The sequence below is a fragment of the Saccopteryx bilineata genome, chromosome 1, assembly GCF_036850765.1.
Source record: "Saccopteryx bilineata isolate mSacBil1 chromosome 1, mSacBil1_pri_phased_curated, whole genome shotgun sequence".
NCBI lineage: Eukaryota > Metazoa > Chordata > Mammalia > Chiroptera > Emballonuridae > Saccopteryx > Saccopteryx bilineata.
In genome coordinates this window covers 110,364,871-110,384,824 of record NC_089490.1, presented here as the reverse complement: position 1 = coordinate 110,384,824, position 19,954 = coordinate 110,364,871, and the positions used below count along the sequence as shown (strand labels likewise).

Below are 19,954 nucleotides of genomic sequence, written 5' to 3'. Positions count from 1 at the left end.
TCATCCTGATAAATTTTGTACCTATCTGACATCATACATAGCTATTAAATATTACTGACTATATTTCTTATGCTATATAGTCCCATGACTATCTGTAAAACTAATTTGTACTACTTAATCCCTTCACCTTGTTCTCCCATCTGCCCAACTGCTCTCCCACTTGGCAACCTCCAAAATGTTCTTTGTGTTTATAAGTCTGTTTCTGTTCTGCTTGTTCATTTATTTTGATTTTTAGATTTAATTTTTGATAGGTATATATTTATTGTTTATAATTTTTTATTTTCTTCTTTTTTTTTTTTTTAAAGAGGACCCTTTAACAGTTCATGTAATACTGGTTTAGTGGTGATGAACTCTGTTAGTTTTTTCTTGTCTGGGAAACTCTTTTATATCCTTCCATTCTAAATGGTACCTTTGCTGGGTAATCTTGGTAGTCCTTGCTTTTCATCATTTTGGATATTTCTTGTGACTCCCTTCTGGCCTGAAAGTTTTTATTAAAAAATCAGCTGACAGTGTTAGGGGAGTTCCCTTGTAATTAACTAACTGTTTTCTTTTTACTACTTTTAATATTCTCCCTTTGTTTTTAACTTTTTGCATTTTAATTATGATGTATGTTGGTGTGGACCTGTTTGGGTTCCTCTTATTTGAGACTTTGCACTTCTTGGACTTGTATGTCTATTTCATTCATCAGGATAGAAAACTTTTTTGTCATTATTTTTTTAAATAGGTTTTTAATTTCTTGTACTGTCTCTTCTCTTATCAGCATCTTTTTTGATGTAATGTTGGTACCCTTGAAGTTGTCCCAGAAGCTTCTTACACTATCCTGATTTTTTGGATTGTTTTTTCTTTTACTGTTCTAATTGGATGTTTTTTGCTTTCTGATATTCCAAATTGCTGATTTGATTCTTGATGTCACCTACTCTACTGTTGATTCCCTGTAAATTATTCATTTCAATTAGGGTAGACTTGATTCCTAATTGGTTCTTTTTTTATGGTTTCTATTTCCTATTTTATGCCATTGAAGTTCTCAATAAGTTTCTTGAGCATTCTAATAACCATTGAATTAAATTCTGTATCTGGTGGTGTGCTAGAGTCCATTTCAATTAGTTCTTTTTATGCAGATTTCTTTTGTTCTTTCATTTGGGATTTGTTTCTTTGTCTGAATTTTGACTGCTTCCTTATATTTGTTTCTAGGCATTAGGTAGAGCTGCTACATCTCTCGGACTTGGTAAGGTAGCCCTGTATAGTAAGTGTCCTGTAAGGCACAGTGGTGCAGCCTCACTAGTCACCCGAGCTGGGTTTTCCAGGTGCACACCTGTGTGGACTGTGTGCATTGTACTTGTCTAGTTGGGCCTCGATTGTTGTTGGTGTCGCTGGGAGGAATTGAGTACCGCCCAGGCCAATTGGCTGTTATGATTGGCTATGACTACAGCAGAGAAGCTACTGTGTAAAAGCTGACCCAGTGGAGCAAAACTTGCTTCAGTGTGGCTTTGGTGCTCATTGAATCCATCCTTTGAGTGTATCATTTGCAGAGGTTGTAGAGTTGTAATTTTTCATGGTCTGAAGGTGTCAACCTGTTGTACTGGCTCTGGGGTCTCCAGGGAGGTACAAGGTCATCCACTGCCTGTGTCCTGCTTGGGACCACCCTGCATGAGCTACAGAGGAATGTGCATATGGCTTCTAGTTGTACTGGGTTTGGAGGTGCCCAAGAGAGGTTAAGCTGCAAATCAAGGCTGACCGCTGCTACTTCCTGGCCTTGTGTCACTTAATAAGAGGTACTGGGTATACAAAGGACAGATGCTGCTTGATTGAGAGATTTTAGGAAAGTCCAAATCACAAGGCAAGAGATTCCATACATATGAAAAAGCCACTAGAAACAGTTTGGGTTGGCCTACACAATAAGTGGGGAAAAGTCTCAGGAAATCACCAAGATGAGTGAATGGTGTAAGGCCAGGTGGATGGAGACGCAGATATGGTACCTGCCTGCTAACTCTGTGTGTGGGGTTCTTAAGAAAGGAATACTGGCCTATGCCAGTATTTTTGTCTGTCAAAAAGTTGCCACCAGCTCTTGCTCTGGTGCCAGAAAATTTATTCCTCCCTGTATAACAATAGTTTCTTTCAAGCTGCTGCCCCAGTGCTGGAGCTCAGAGGGAGTAAGTCCAAGTAAGCCTCAGGGACGGCTCTTTACAAGAAACTGTCTGGTACTCCAGCAGCCCTCTGACTCATTTAGCCACAATCCCTGCTGGTTTTTAAAACCAGAAGTATGGGGACTTCTCTTCTTGGTAGTGGAACCCTAGACTGTAGGGTCCAGTATGGGGCTGGAACCTCTTGCTCCTCAGGGGCATCTCCACAGCTGAAATATCCCCTCTGGTTTTAAACCACCACATGTGGGTGTAAGACCAGACTATTCTGTGTCTCTGCCCCTCCTATCAGTCTTGATGCAGCGATTTCTTTAACTTATTAGTTGCAGGATTTGCATTTAGCTTGATTACAGGGAGTTCTGAATGATGGTTGTTCTCTGGTTTTGTTTTAATTTTGATGTTGTTATGGGAGGATTCAAGTACCACATTTGCTTATGGCATCATCTTGACAAGATGTCTAAAGCAATTTTATGTTAGTGACTACAAATTTATATCACAATAAATCTGATCTGTTTTAAAAGCACTTGGTTTCTCAGACATTGATAAAGAGAAACAGTAATTAATTTCACTTATAGGATCAATGATTTGTTGAACATTGGAATAAAAAGAAGTTCAAGGAAGTTAGTGTATTGGCAGAAGAGAAACATGTTATGAAATCAAGTCAGACATGAAGAAAGGTGAAGAAAGAAGCAGACTGACACATTAGAACAAGGTGGAGTTACAGACTGGGCTAGAGATGCTAATGCCATCAAAGACTGGCTAATTGTAAATTTATATTTGAAAGAGATGAACCAGCAAGCTAGAAAGTTAAGGGTGCTTGTGGAGGGTAGGAGACCTTAATAAGACAGTTTTGAGTGAAATCATATATAGGATATAAAACTGAAACTCATAGACACAAACAATAGTATGGTGGTTACCAGAGGGTGGGGAGAGGGTATAAAAGGTAAGGGTGGCCAGATGCATGCTAACAGAAGATGATTTGAGTTTAGGTAATGAGCACACAATATAACATACAGATGATATACCACAGAAATGTGCACTTGAAGCCTATGTAATCTTAATAACCAAATTTAATTTAAAAAGACAGTTTTGAGACGAAACATTTAAACTGATGACAAAGACCAAACTGTGCCCACAGAAATGGTTGGCTGCGGCACAGTGGGGAAGTAATTTGGTGATGGGGAAGCAATGTGAGCAGGTGACCAGAGTATAGAAAGTTCGTGAACACTGATGAATCAGAAGGCTGTGATTAATTGTCACTGATGAATAAAGAGGCTGCCTATGAGGACATAGGCAACATTGAGAAGCAGAAAAGTGAATTTTAATAACACTCATAGGTAAGTGGGAGAGGCTTGAGGAGAAATCAGTACTAAGGTTCTGAGTTAGCAGGTACCAACTGACAAGAGAAACACATTTGGAAATATTTAGTAAGGCAATTTTTTTTTATGTCCACCATCTGGTGACCCTTGAAGTCCTTCAAATTATATATGGTTATTATTAAAATTATATATACTTACTTATTATAACACACCAGACTATGTTATACTATATTATAATATATATGGTAATAAATAAATGTAATATTGAAACTCATAGGGTAGGGAGGTGGCAGAGAATAAAGGGTAATGGTCGCCAAATATATTATATATGATGGCAGATTATTTGAGCCTGGGTGGGGAACACATAATATAATATAGAGATTATGTATCATAGAAAAGTATACTTGAAACCTATATAATCTTATTAACTGATTTTGCTCTAATAAATTAAAATTGAAAAAGCCAGTTTTAAGAGAAAATATTTGAAGGTAGGACATAAACCATCATAGGTGTTCCCATGGGGGTGGTTGGCTGAGGCGCAGTGGAAAAGTCGTTTGGAGATGGGGATGCATCTACGGCCATACCACCCTGAACGCGCCCGATCTCCTCTGGAGATGGGGATGCAAAGAGACTGAGTGGCCAGGATGTAAGAGGTTCATGAATGTGGACATAAATTATTTATTACAACTTAACAAGTAAAGCCAAATACTATAAAATTTATATTCTGACAAATCTTCATACACTTTCTATGAATCCTATGATACTCTTTTCCCATGTACCCTCTAACACAATATATCATTTGGCTCACTTTTTTTTCTTTAAGACCTTAGACTTGATATGGGGATATTCTTATTAAGCAATATTTAAATTTAATATTTTTTCATCATTTTTATATTAAAAGGTCTATAGTTTATATAATACTCTTCATATTACCAAAGACCACAGCATACTGAAGCAACATTTTTACTTCCTGATCAGCATTTTATGAGAAAAGCAAACTACAAATCAGTTCTTACAGAAGAATTTCCTTTGTAGATTTTCACAATGTTTTGATTAACAAAATATGTCATCATTTGATTATTTTTTATCTAAAATTTTGTCTGGAGGTTTTTAAGCCACATTATCTACTGTATAATTTTATTAATTCCAGTCTGCAACAATATTATATATTTTTTCAAATCTATGATTCTCTTAATAAAATTATTTTCAAAGTTAGTTTTCAAGTCGGTGAGTGTGATTGCTTCTGCTTATTTCCTTCTCTCAAGAAGTTAAAATTGTACTCCATTTTATATTCATTTCAAATATCATTTTAGAACATAGTAAATGACAGTTTGGGAAAATATAATTTCTATAAAAATGAGGTACATGTTTATTTCATAAACAATGCTATGAAATGTAAGAATAGTTATTCCTTTTACTTTGTAATGCTTCTTTGCCTTGAAATATTTCTGTTGTTTTATTTTTTCAACTGTCGAGTCTCTTTTCTCAGATTAAATCATTGAATAAGCCAGCAGTTTCTCAGTTTTTCAAAACCTTGGATAAGTTGGTGTGTTTGTTTTAGGTTTCTCTTTTTTTGTTTATTTTTTGAGAGAAAGAGACAGGGAGACAGGAACATTGAGCTGTTCCTGCTAGTCCCCCGACTGGGGATCTAACCAGAAACCTCTGTACTTTGGGATGATTCTCCAACCAACCGAGCTATCCAGCCACGGCTTAATTATTTTTATCTATTGATTGATTTTTAGAGAGACAGAGAGAGGAAAGGAGAGAGGAGAGAGTGGAAAGAGAAGTATTTATTTGTTGTTCCACTCAGACATGTATTTATTGGTTGTTTCGCAGGTGTGCCCTGACTGGGATTGAACTTGCAACCTTGTTGTTTTAGAATGATGCTCTTAACCGATTGTACTACTTGGCCAGGGCCTGTTATTGGATTTTGATAAATACTGACAAATTATATCCCAGAAAGGAAATATTTAGATTAATCAGAGGTTAATAAAGTTATACAGGTTTAATTAACCAATGTCACCCCAACACATTTAATAAAAAATATAAAAAGAAGCATGTGCAAACAAAGGTTTGAGGTTGTTGTTTTTTTGCACATTGTCCAACTCTGTGTGATTACATTTAGTTTATACTTAGTAACTTTATAGGTGAAAATGTGCATATCAATATTTTAGCTTGATGTCTGATTAGTGATGAAATAGAAAGGTTTTATTTTTTAAACTTTACTTTTATTACAAATATGGCTTATGGTAACTAATGTAATAATTGTTCAGTTCACAATGTTAGATTGAAAGCTACTGTTAGGCCATTTAACATTTATATTGTATTTTATTTTTATGTTTAGAAAGAGAGAGACAACAAGAGAGAGAAATGAGAAGCGTCAACTCATTGTTGAGTCACTTTAGTTGTGCATTGATTGCTGTTCCTATGTGCCTTGATCGGGGACACCAGCTAAGCCAATGACCCCTTGCTCAAACCAGCAACCTTGGGCTCAAGCCAGTGACCATGGGGTCATGTCTATGATCCTACGCTCAAGCCAGTGGCCCCGCACTCAAGCTGGTGAGCCTGCGCTCAAGCCGGCAACCTCTGGGTTTTGAACCTGGGTCGTCCACACCCCACGCTGAAGCTCTATGCACTGTGCCACTGCCTGATCAGGCCGTCTACACTATCAATGCCAGTTATAAGTCCTAAAGGCCACCTGTGCTTTGGAACAAGTGGTTATAAATTCAGAGTTTTTTACAACTCCTTCCTCAGGTTGATAATTCATTATGATAATTCATAAAACTTTAGGAAAACATTTATGTTTGCCAGCTTATTTACTCAGGAACAGCCAAGTTAAAGACACACATAGGACATGTGGCATGTACTCATCATGGAATATTATTCAGCATTAAGAAAGAAGGGAATCCTGCCATTTCTGTCAGCATACATGGACCTAGAAGACATACTAAGTTAAATAAGCCAGACACTGAGGGACAAATACTTTATGATCCAAATTTTATGAAGAATCTAAAATAGTCAAACTCATGGAACCAGAGTATAGAATAGTGATTACTGGAGATATATTGTAAAACATAGAGTTTAGAGTTCACATTTCTGTTTTGTGTATATCACTTTTATTAAGCATTCTTACCAAAAAAGAAAAAAAATGTTTTTAAAAATAAGGGTGGTGGAACTTTTGGAACTGCTGATTAGTTTATAAACTTAATTTTGTCGATTGTTTCATGGGTGTATTTTATCTTCAAACTCTTCAATTTGTATATATGAAATATATATATATAGTTGTTTGTATGTCAATCATACCACAATGAAGTGTTTTGTTTTTTTTAAAACAACTAAATTTCTTTTATACATGTAGGATTTCTCAGATTTTCTGTTTGTTGTACTGTATTTTGGTAATTTATATTTTCTGAGAATATTTTATTTTGTATAGATAACAATTATATAAATAATTGTTTAATATCTTTAAGAATTATAAAATTGCTTATATTTCTTTCTACATAAAAATTATTTGAGTCTTCTATTTTTTTCCTCAGTAATTTTATAATGGGTTTTCAATGAAAATCCTGTGGCCTTCTTAATCATCTCTATTGTTATTTTTGTTTTTGCCATTAAATACTAATCCTTATTGTTTTTATATACTTTGCCTTCACTTACTTATTTTTTAAAATGTATTTATTAATTTTTTAGAGAGAGGAAGGAAGGAAGGAAGAGAGAGAGATACATAAACATCAATCTGTTCTGTATGTATCCTGACTGAGGATTGAACTGGCAACATTTGCATATTGGGACATTGCTCCCACCAACTGAGCTATCCAGCCAGGATTATTGATTTAATTTGCTTTTCAACTTTAACTTTTTATGATACATGCTCAGATATTGATATTTGTTTCCTTTTTACCTACTATGTGTATTTAGACAATTAATTTTACAGTAAAGCCATTTGATATATTATATTTCTCTTCTAACTCTCCTTTTCCAAGAGAAAAGAAGGGAGATAAAGAGACAAACTCCCGCATGCACCCTGACAGGGATCCACCCAGCACCCCCATCTGGAGTAGACATTCTGCCCATCTGGGGCCATGTTTGCAACTGAGCTATTTTTAGCTCCTGAGGCAGAAACCCACAGAGCCATCTTTAGCACCCAGGGCCAATGCACTGGAACCAACTGAGCCATGGCTGTGGGAGGGGAGGAGAGAGAGAAAGAGAGAAGACAAGGTGGAAGGGTGGAGAAGCAGTAGGTTGCTTCATCCGTGTGCCTTGACAGGGAATCTAACTGGGACATCCGCACACCAGGCCTAGCTCTACCACTGAGCCAACCAGCCAGAACTTTTTCATTGTAATTTATATAAAATTATAAACATGCATAGTAACCTTTAATCTATCTATATGTTTTTATCAGTATATTACTGAATTAAAATCATATAAGGATTTTCAAAAATATTTTTAGTTATTTTTATTTAAGGTACACTGGTTAAATAACTTGTAATAATGAAATGCTTTATATCAATTGTTAAAATATGGCTAATGTAAACCAGAAATCAATTTTTAAATTTGATTTCTTTTAAATGAACTAAAATTAATATAACTTTAGCATCTTTAGCGTGGCAATTTTCTACTGGTTTGTGTTTAATAGACTCTATTTTGTTTTTACTTTTATCTTTTCATTGCTTATATTAAAGGTGTGTCTCAAAAAATGAATAGATAAAAAAATAAAATACATACATATGTATAATTGAGTATTAGATAGCCATAAAAAAGAAGGAACCCTGTCATTTGCTATAACATGGATGAACCTAGAGTCAGTGCTTCATATTTGAACTGAAAATTATTTTATTTATATTTAATATAATTAGTATTTATTTGGGTCCAAATATATCTTTACTATTTTCTTTCTATTTAAACTATAAACATATGTTATTATTTTATTTTTATAACTTCTTTAAGATTAATTTTTTTTTATTTTCCTATTTTCCTCCACTAAAGATTGTTAATTCAATAAGCCTTAATTATACTTTCAATATCAGGGAGAACACTTTGTAAAGTATATGATTGTCTAATTACAATACTGTACACCTGAAGCTAATACAAAAATAATATTGAGTGTAAACTGTAAGTGAATACTAGAATTTAAAAAAAGAACTGAAGCAGAATAATGGATATGCTGTTTTGGGAATGATAGACTTTGTGCCAGGCACAATATAATTAAAAATTTGGTAATTTCTCAGTATAATTAGTGATAAATACCATTAAATACTTGCCAGTATGGAATGTTATTTTAAGACTTTTTCTATGATAATACAAGTAAAATAATATGGATATGAGGAAAAGACATATGTAATGCCAAGATTTAGCATCTTACTTCTAAAGGTAAAATTTAAGATAGTTAACAGAAATAAGTTTGCTGTGTTTGTGACTGAGTTGGCAACAAATTAACTGCATGAGTGGTTAAGCCTATCCCTCATATTTTGTAGAACATGAAAACAATTTTTCAGAAGTGTTTGAAAGTGGACAATCTAAGTGACACACTTAGAGAGGTGTATTTGTCCTTTCAGCTGGAGCCCAAAGTCTCCTGTATTCTGGAGGTGTGTGATGAGAAGAACTGATTTCAAAATAGCCAAAGTGTGAGGATTTCCTGTTCAAACCTAGTGATACATTGATGAGATATTTACTTTTTCCACTATTGCTTCACTCTGAGTCTTCACAGCGCAGTCTTTGAAGGTCACAGATATTGTTTATTTTGGTCCTGAAATTATATTTTAAAATTTCTTCTTTTATTATCCAGCTATCACCTCCCCTTTAAAGGATGCCCGACATTCCAGCTAACAGAAGGTATGTGTCACTACTCTCCTGTTTCTCTACTAGACCATCTCATATAGTGGGAGAAAACAAAGGCTAAATGTGATGCAACTGAGGAAAAATTAGTAAACAACAAAATCAAGTTGGAACATTAGTGTTTTTATTTGAATAATTCAGGGTAAAAAGAAACCATAAAATAGGAATTATGTTGAAATATTTCTTAAATGATTCATATTATTACCTGTAGAGAATTAATCAAGTGCATATACTCATGCATAATTTGGTTTATAAATTATAATGATTTAAACTGAAACTCACGATAAGAAAAAATTAATTTTGGATTTCATAATCAGTACAATGTCTGTTTTCTTTTTGTATGAAAATATGTTATTTATACTTTGCCTAACTTTCTAAATAGACACTTTAAAAATAATTCATCTCATGATGAAGATTAAACAAATTCCTTATACATGTATTATGTTGAATAAAATCAGCTTGATTTTTACTAAAAATCAGGATGAGATTGTTTTTCTAAAATATGAAACTAGATTAAAATTTTGAACAAACATTGCATAAAAGATATACCATACTGATTATACTTCTGTTTACTAAATTATTTTTCAAAGTATAACTGATATGAAGCAGAAATAATAACATGAAAATTGTGACTGAAATAATAATTAAGATAATTAATATTTATTGAGAGTATGTGTCAGGCAGAGTGTTAAATTTTGCATGCAATATATCTTACATATTACTTCCATTTTAAATTACTAAAGTAGGTTACTTAACACCAAACAACTTTTTAAAGGTCAAGCGTTATAAGTTTCAAAGCCAGAATTAATTCCTGTCTCTCTGACTACAGAGCCCTTTGACTGAATTATTAAATTACATGATCATCTTATGGGTTCTGATCATACCCATTAAATAATCAACTAGTTTTGTAAAAAAATTATTTAAAATATTTTTGTTTTAATTTTTATTATTTTTAGTTTATAGATAAATTTAATGTGTCAGGTAACATTTTCCAACATATAAGACATTTCTTTAAATTTTTACTTATTTCTCAGAACTGTTCAACCACTCAAAACAAAGGACCTTTTGGTAACAATTTTAATAAATAAATGTAAATCATTAAGTAAATATAATTCAGTACAGGAAATTAATATATATGCCAACACAACCATTTTCCATTTTTAAAGCACTTAGTCTTTAGTATTGGATTTTAAAATGATCATAAATGCTGCCTCTTTTTTCTAATAAAACATTTAATTTTGAAACAGACATTCTAATGATCTCTAAATATTTCTGTGGAATCTGACTTTAAGTTAATGAAAATGTTATTAGTATACTTCTATATTCTTCACTAATTATGTCTTTTTATAGCTCCAACAAATAATATATCAGCAAATGTAAAGTATCTTTTAAAAATGTATTTTACCATGTGATACTTGTTTAAAACACGAAGGAATTTAAAAGGAGAATTTTAGATTCTTTAACTGGGAAATGAGCCAAACACTCACCGTCTACCCTGCCCATTTTTTTTTGTAAGGGATCTCTTCATTGCATGTAACATTTATTTGTAAGTACACTTAGAGCACAGTCTTGGAAACCACTCAGCTGCAGAGATGAATAACCAAAGAGTAACCTATGCAGAACTGAATGTGGCCAAGTATTCAAAGAAGCAGCAGGTAAAACCTAAAGGGACTAAAGGCTCCATTTCAGTAACTGAGCAAGAAATAACCTATGCAGAATTAAATCTTCAAAATACTTCTCAAGATCTTCAAGAGAATGACAAGCATGACCACTGCAAAGGTAACATGCTTAATAGATACACAGTATCACTGTCTTAGGATGTGCATTTGGGGTGCAGAGGTGTGGGGGAACAGTATAAGATAAGCTCGATTATTTTTCATCTCTAAGGATCAAAACTTGAAGTTGGAATATGATATTCTAAGATGAAAGTTAGGACTAATTTTATTCAAGCATTGTTGTAAGGAGTAGTCTTTGACCAACAACTCACGGAGAATTCTATTTCCTGAAAATGCAATGGTATATTCTGAGAGAAAGATTATAGTGGGAAATAAGGGTTTGGGGTCCAAGTTTATGTATATGATTCTCTGTGTAAATTGTCTAACAACTGTCCATCTCTTCTTTATTAGTGTTATTTTTTCTCTTCCTGCAGATTCCCCATCACCCCCAGGGAAGCTCATTGCTGGGGTGCTGGGAGTCATCTGCCTTGTCCTGATGTCCACTGTGGTAACCGTAGCTGTTATTCCCTGCAAGTAAATTTTTTTAAGATTTTACAGAACTTTTCACTTTAATGATCATCAGTGCCTCTAAACACTTCATAAAATTAAGGACTAGAGCTTTTCATTTTAAAGTATACATTTAAAATAAATGTAGAATGATTATCTTTTACTTTATCAAATGCATAAAATAATGATATTAGTAAAGAATATTTTACACGTACTCATGTATTCTGACTTTATAAGTCAAAGAAATGCTTGAGGAGACTGAAAGACATTATGAAGAAATGCAAATTCATTTCGAGAATGGTTAAACCAATACACCTTAAAGAAATATGGTGAAGTATGGTCCATTAGCCTTTTAAAATATTTTCCCCTAAAACTTTATTACTTTATTATTTTTTCTTGTTAAATCAATTTTATTACAGATATTTCTGATCCTAGACAATGCAGCAATCTTCATTAAGAAACAAAAATTGTTATGATTTATTTAGATTAATTTTTTAAAGAATTACTTTAATTTTGTAGCTACTGTAGTGCTGGAGAAGAACACTTCATCTCCAGAGACAATGACCCAGAAAGGTACATGATGAATTTCAAAGTTTTGACATTAGAAGGTTTTATTTTGTCTCTATCTTAGGCTAGACAAAAATGATAACATATTTGTTTGGGGGGGGGAACAGAAATAATAAAATGAGCAACAAATTTTTATAAATAATTAATATAGAAGAGTTGTCTCTCTTATACAATACTATAAAAATGTTCATTTTAAATTACTGTAGCCATTGCTGGTGATTCATTTAAATTTTCTGCTCTAATATAATAAGAGATAAGTAATTTTTCTTTTCTTAAAAAGTAGTTTCATTCATTGAGTTTCAGGACATGTAGAGAGTGGATATTTTTGTTTGTGTGTTTTCTTTTTATAGGTATATAAATTAGATGTCAGGCTGACCCTTCTCTGTGAGTGTGTATGGGTGTGTTTTATATAGCTCAGCCTGTGGGATTGCATAGATATATATTTTATACCTATATATTTATTCCTATGCAAGTACATAAGTTGATTTTCATTTTTAAAAATTCAAATTGTTATTGGGTAATAATCCATAATCTCTTTTCAGAATATTACTGTGGTTGTTGTCCATCAGAGTGGTTTAAATATTCCAACAATTGCTATTATATTTTTACTGAAAATAAAACATGGAAGGAGAGTTTGATGGCCTGTGCTTCTAAGAACTCTAGCCTGCTCTACATAGATAATGAAGAAGAAATGGTAAGAGATTACATATTTCATACACTTTATTAAAGGCTTGTTTCAGTTAGTATTATATTTGCAGAATCCATCCACATTTTTGTACATCTTTATAGCTAACGTATGTATAACATTCATTGTTTATAATATTTTATATTTTTATATCACTAATAAACGTTTGCTAATTTCCAGTCTTGCTTTACATAGAAAACTGTGCTTCTATAAATGTTTGGTTTCTAAAATAAACTTTGTTATTTAATTTTAGTTTGTATCAAGGACACTTAATGTATCATAATTGAGCAGATTGATTACAAGGGGAATAGAAACACGTACTTACTAATCGGGTCACAGAATTTTCAGACTCCTTAGCCCTGCTCCCGTGTATTCTCTCATCACTTCTCTTCCCTCACCACTTACCACTGTGCTGATTTAAAATTATAGGCTCTTTGTTTGCTTATGAACCTCATAAAATGAAATTGTACAGTATACACCTTTCTTCTGTCTCGTTTCACTCTCATATGATATCGTTGCTTCTCATCTATTGAATTTATTAGTAGTTTGTTAATTTTCACTGTTGAGTTATATGAATGCATCATTTTCAAATCCATTCCATCTGATGTCTTTCATTAGGGAATGTGAATCTCATGCCCTCAGGGAAAAAGTGCCTTGCTGAGCCAATTACTTTTAGTCATAAGATTCTCATTGCTGGTCCAACCTCCAATCTGCCTATCCTGGTTCTCTCTTGGGAGGAGAATCACTTTTTCTGATTGCTTTTAATAGCAGGTGTCCTGGGATCATCTTCCTGGGTTTGCCTGATGTTGCAGGGCAGGATTCTCTCTGCAACACAAAAGAGAAATGGCTTCCTTGAGCTACTTCCTATTGACAGGTTGGGTGTTGGAAAGTATCAAGCTTCAGCCCCTTTCTTCAGCTGGTTGGAGACATAAGGTACCCTGTCAATTTGTTGTTTCCCAATCCTGGGGTACTAACCATTTTCCCTTTCTCTTTCCACCTTTCAGCGTCTTCCTTGACTTGTATCTTTCATTAGTTCCTGAATTTACAGTTGTAGTTAGCAGAGAAATGAGTCTCTGACCCCTGGATCATGGATTCTACCTACATAGACACTGATCAGTTTGGGGCTTGTCTAATTAAAAATTATGTGGGGTCTAAAAAACAAATTTTTGGCTTTCATGCCATTTATTCATTTTTTTAAAAAAAATTTATTAGAAAATTAAACTTAACATGTGACATGGATCAATGAGTATATAGATTTCAGATAAACATTTCTATATCATTAGAACCGTTGATTATGTTGTTTGCCCATCACGCAAAGTCAAATCATTTTCCATCACCTTATATTTGTCTCTTTTTACACGCCTTCCTCTACCCTCTTTCCCCATTCCTCTCCCCCATGTCGCCCTCGCCCTAGTAATCACTTCACTTTTATCTATGTCCACGAGTCTCAGTTTTATATTCTCCCTATGTGTGAAATCATACAGTTCTTAACTATTTTTGATCTACTTATTTCACTTAGTATAATGTTCTCAAGGTCCATCTATTATATGTTGTCGTATATGCAGAGACAGATTAATGCTTGTTGAGGCCCTGGCTGCAGAAGAAAATATTGGACCCCTTAAAAAAAAGACAGAAAAAAAATACCTGTTAACCATATTTTTAGGTAAATAAAAAAATATTATGTGCTATTAATGTTAAAATTGCACATATGAAATCAAATTTGGTGTCATTAGAAAGAAGTATAAAGTTGGGGTTTTGCGGGGTCATTCAGAAGTTGGGCCCCAGGCGTGTTACCGGTGCACGCACTGTTAAATCCTCAGCTGTGTAAATGTCACTATAGTTGAGTAGTATTTCATTTTATATATGTACCACATTGTCTTTAGCCAATCCTCTATCAAGGGATACTTTGGGTGTTTCCATGTCTTAGCCACTGTGCATAATGCTGCAGTAAACATGGGGGTGCACGTATCTTTACATACAAATGTTTTTGAGTTTGGGGGGTAGATACCCAATACAGGGATTGCTGGGTCATATGGTAGTTTTATTCTTTTTTTTTTTTTTTAATTTTTTTTTAGATTTTATTTATTCATTTTAGAGAGAGGAGAGAGAGACAGAGAGACAGAGAGAGAAGGGAGGGAGGAGCAGAAAGCATCAACTCCCATATGTGCCTTGACCAGGGAAGCCCGGGGTTTCAAACCCATGACCTCAGTGTTCCAGGTCGATGCCTTTACCCACTGTGCCACCTCAGGTCAGGCCGGTAGTTTTATTCTTAATGTTTTGAGATACCACCATATTTTCATTCATCTCTACCAGTTTACATTTCCACCAGCAGTGAATTAAGGTTCCTATTACTTCAGAAACTTTCCAACACTTGCTATTATCTCTCTTGTTGATAATAGCCAATCTAAGAGGTGAGAGGTGGTATCTCATTGTAGTTTTGATTTTGTATTTCTCAAAAAGCTCATGAAGATGATCATCTTTTCATATATCTGTTGGCCATTTGTATGTCCTCTTGAGAGACGAGTCTGTTCAGTCGTATCCCCTTTTTTAATTAGATTGTTTGCTTATTTGTTGCTGAGCTTTGTGAGTTCTATATATAAATATATTTTGTATATTAACCCTTTATCAGAGATGTAGTTTGCCAATATCATATCTCATTTAGTTGGCTGCTTATTAGTTTAGCTGTCAATTTCTTTTGCTGTGCAGAAGCTTTTTAGTATGATGCAGTCCCATTCATTTATGTTTGCCTTTATTTCCCTTGCCTTTGGGGTCAAATTCATGAATTGTTCTCTACAGCTAAGGTCCACGAGTTTAGTACCTATGTTTTCTTCTATGTAATTTATAGTTTCAGATCTTATATTTAGGTTTTTGATCCATTTTGAATTAATTTTTGTGCAGGTGAACAGAATGTAGTCAAATATCATTCTTTTGCATGTGGCTTTCCAATTTTCACAGCACTATTTATTGAAGAGGCTTTCTTTTCTCTACTGTGGGTCTTTGGCTTTTTTGTCAATGATGATTTTCCATATATATGTGGTTTTATTTCTGGGCTCTCAATTCTCTTTCATTGGTCTGTATGTCTGTTTTTCTGGCAATACCATGCTGCTTTGATTATCATGGCTCTCTAGTATAATTTGAAGTCAGGTAGTTTGATACCACCAGCTTCATTCTTTTTCTCAGGATTGTTTTGGCTATTCGGGGTTTTTTATGGTTCCATACAAACCTGGTAATTTTTTGTTCTATTTCTTTAAAAAATGGCATTTGGATATTGATAAAGGTTTCATTGAATTTATTTATTGCTTTGGGTAATATAGCCATTTTCTCTATGTTGATTCTTCCAATCCATGAACAGGAATATTTTTCCAATTCACTGTGTCTTTTTTAATTTCTTTCAATAATGTTTTGTAGTTTTCAGTATATAGGTCCTTCACATCCTTTGTTAAGTTTATTCCTATTTATTTTATTTTTTTGTTTCAAGTGTAAATGAATTGTAAATGGGTTTTTTTTAGTTCATTTTCTGAAGTTTCATTATTGGGATATAGAAAAGCAATAGACTTATCCATATTGATTTTGTGTTCTGTGACTATACTGTATGGTTTACTGTTTCTAATAGTTTTTTGATTGTCTTTGGGGTTTTCTATATACAGGATCATGTCATATGCAGAAAGTGATACCTTTACTTTTTTTCCCCCTGATATTTATGTCTTTTATTTCTTTTTCCTGATCGCTCAACTACTACTTCCAGAACTATGTTGATTAAATAAGTGTGGAGAGAGTGGCATCCTTGTCTTGTCCTGATTTTAGAGGAAAAATCTTCATTTTTTTCACCATTTAGTCTGATAATAACTGTTAGTTTGTCATATATGACCTTTATTATGCTGAGATACTTTTCTTTTAGTCCTATTTTATTGAGTGTTTTAAACATAAGGGGATGTTGTATCTTATTGAACGCCTTTTCTATATCTATTGATAGGATCATATACTTTTTGTTCTTTGTTTTGTTGATGTGACTTATTACATTGATCGATTTCCATAAGTTGAACAATCCTTGTGTTCCTAATCCTTGTGTTAAAATGCTAATCAAGTGAGAATGAATTCAGTTGATTGGATGTATTATTTTTTAAATGTGGTTTTGTATTCTATTAGCTAGAATTATTTTTAGGATTTTTGCATCTATATTCTTTAGAGATATTGCTCTATTGTTTTCCTTTTTTGTGTTGTTCTTATGTATTTCTTTAATTACAACCCTTTAATTTATAAAATAGATAATAAAAACTCTGATCTCTAAGAAATAGTAGAAAACTATGTTGATTTAGTCATGATACCAAATACTTTAAATAAGTATTTGTAATTGTATTTAAAGTTTTATTATGCTAGTTTTGTCAACATGGGTAACTACTAAATAGAATAAATCAAAATTTTCTTTTTTAACTTAAGACCTAAAATGCTAAGCATAAATGTTTCAGTTAATTTAAAATCATACATACAAACATGGCTGACAGTTTTTTAACTACATTAAAAGTGATTTATATATATATATCTCAACATATTGGTTTATAGAAGCTTCACTTACTATAACTCTAAAGTTGAAAAAACCCAAAGGTCCATCAAGAGGAGAAAGGACCAACCATTTATTTAGTGTTCAATTAGGATCTAACACTTTTGTTTTGTTCTAAGTTGAAGAATCCTTTGAAAAAATACATTGCTTTCATTTAAAAATGTATAAACTTTCATAAGGGTTATTTAAATAAAAATTCTTTATTTTGAGGTAGAAATTTCTGAATTCCATATTACCTCCATCATGGACTGGAGTCTTTCGGAAAAGCAGTGATCAGCCATGGGCTTGGATAGATGGTTCAACTTCCAAACCAAAGTAAGTTGTTTATACTTAGATGCTACATAAAAAAAAGATATAAAAAAGAACAAGTCAGTATTAAACAACTGTACTACATTTGTTTAAGTACAATTCTAAACATGAAGAATTATGATCAAAGTTAATTAAATGTTGACATAAATATTTAAAAAATTCATACCCTGTTTTCTTAATAACTGGACTCTTACTAATATTATATAAAAATATCATTACCAATTTTCAAAATATTCCTCTATTACAGTTACATGGAAAATGCTACTTACTGTTTTATGGATTGCCCTCATGCAATGTAACAACAAAATTATGCATTTTTCTCCCTTACAGTGTAACAGAGTTGTCATCTGGTGGAGGTAACTGTGCTGTGCTAATCCAATATGGCCTCACATCATGGAGTTGTGAATCTCCAAAAGCATATATTTGCAAGCATAAACTTTAGCGTTAAGACACTTGAGTTTGGATTCTGTTGAGTAACTTTATTATTCATAAAATGCAAGTAAAATTATGATTGCATAAGTCTTCAAATGAATTATGTTATTTTTTCTAATAAAAAATTCATTATAATTATTGGAAAGTAATGTACATATCCTAAAGTTTATTACTTTTAGTGTCTGGGTTTTTTTGTGAATGTTATATTTGTGGCATTCAACTTTCTACAAGATCACATGTTGCATGAGTTGATTTAAATGAAATATCAAGAATAGGCAAACCCACAGAGGCAGAAAGTGGATTGATTCATGTTTGTCAAAGGCTGAGGGTATGTGGGAATAGAAAATGACTGCTAATTGCTACACTGCTTCTTCGGGGGCTAAAAACATTCTAAACTTTGATAGCTATCGCCACAGAGACAATGACTTCTCAGAGACCACATGACGTGTACCAAGGGACCTAGGGGAGACTGCCTCACAATTCCCTATACAGGTTTTATGAGATAGCCCTGACACCCAGTCCTTATAGGTACTTACTGATACACACAAAATAGAAGCAGGGACAAGAAGGAGGAAGTCAGAAAGCATAGAGAGAATGTGGAAGTCATGAAGGAGAATGTCTTTAGAGCAGATTAAAGGGCAAGCAAAACAGCTCAAATGTCCCCATCCAACTGATTAATCAGATTTGCTAGTTCTATTCCTATTGTGCTGCATTCAGCATAGTGTTCTGTTCAGTATTTTTGTCAGTAAGGTCACTGTGGCCTTTGCCTCAGGGCACTGAACTCTTTCCCTACTTTATATTCCTATTCAGGGCCTCTACAAGCTGAAATGGTGGCAAATATTTTAAATGTAATAAAAATCAGCAATATATACACTCTAAATGCATAAAATTTATGCTTTGTAAATTATACCTCAGTAAAACTTGGGATTATGTTTGGGACTTTATTTTAACTTAAAGTAATTTATAAATTATTTAAATCTCCATTTATGATTATATACTTCAATTTTTTACTTATGTTGAACTTATTAGGCACATTCAGATTTGTAAGACCAGAGGCCACCGCCATCATCATGGCTGTGCAGGTTCTCATTGAATTCGGACAGATGGTAAAGAACAGTGGAGCCAATGAAGGTGGGCCATTCCGTTTATTAAAGTCTCGCATTGGCCAATGAGCAAACAGGCAGGAAAACATTTCCCTTTCCTTCAGAACTCCCAAAGCCCTGACGCATTCTCTGGTTCCACAATCAGGAGAATCTTTTCCTGGTTCCTCTTAGAATCAAAGGCCTCCAGTCTCAGTAGAGCTCACAAAACCCCTCAGCTCTGGTTCCCCCTCTGCATTCCTTCTTCTCTCTCAGCAAAACTGCCTTGGCCTGTTCTGGCCAGTTCACTCAGCAGTAGAGTGACGGCCTAGCGTGTGGAAGTCCCGTGCTTGATTCCCGACCATGGTCACACAGGAGAAGTGCCCATCTGTTTCTCTGCCCTTCTCCTTTCCTTTCTTTGTGTCTCTCTCTCCTCCTCCTGCAGCGGGGCTCTATTGGAGCAAAGTTGGCTTGGGCACTGAGGATGGCTCCATGGCCTCTGCGTCAGGTACTAGAATGGCTCCAGTTGTAGCAGAGCAATGTCCCTGATAAGCCAAACATAGCCTCCTTGTGGGTATGCAGGTTGGATCCCGGTCCAGTCCTTGCAGTAGTCTGTCTGTTTGCCCCCCACCCCTCGCTTCTCACTTTAGAAAATACAAAAAAAAAAAACCCCAAACAAACAAACAAAAAACTGCCTGGGCTCACAAAGATTCCTCCTCTAGCAAATACTAGCAAAACAATGGCCATGCCAAGCAGGAATACAATCTGCAATTTTCAGTCAACTGCCCTGCTCTGAGAGCAAGCACACAC

General features: G+C 33.9%; 1 protein-coding gene across 1 annotated transcript; it reads left to right on the top strand.

Annotated features, from left to right (window-relative positions):
* Nucleotides 1-10,835: 10,835 nt before the first annotated feature.
* LOC136320021 (NKG2-A/NKG2-B type II integral membrane protein-like) lies at nt 10,836-18,075 on the top strand. Its single transcript, XM_066253171.1, has 6 exons — nt 10,836-11,071; nt 11,442-11,537; nt 12,034-12,087; nt 12,624-12,775; nt 17,539-17,639; nt 17,964-18,075. Exons 1-6 carry the CDS (start codon nt 10,885-10,887, stop codon nt 18,073-18,075), a joined length of 702 nt encoding a protein of 233 aa, XP_066109268.1. The 5' UTR covers nt 10,836-10,884.
* The last annotated feature ends 1,879 nt before the right edge of the window (nt 18,076-19,954 follow it).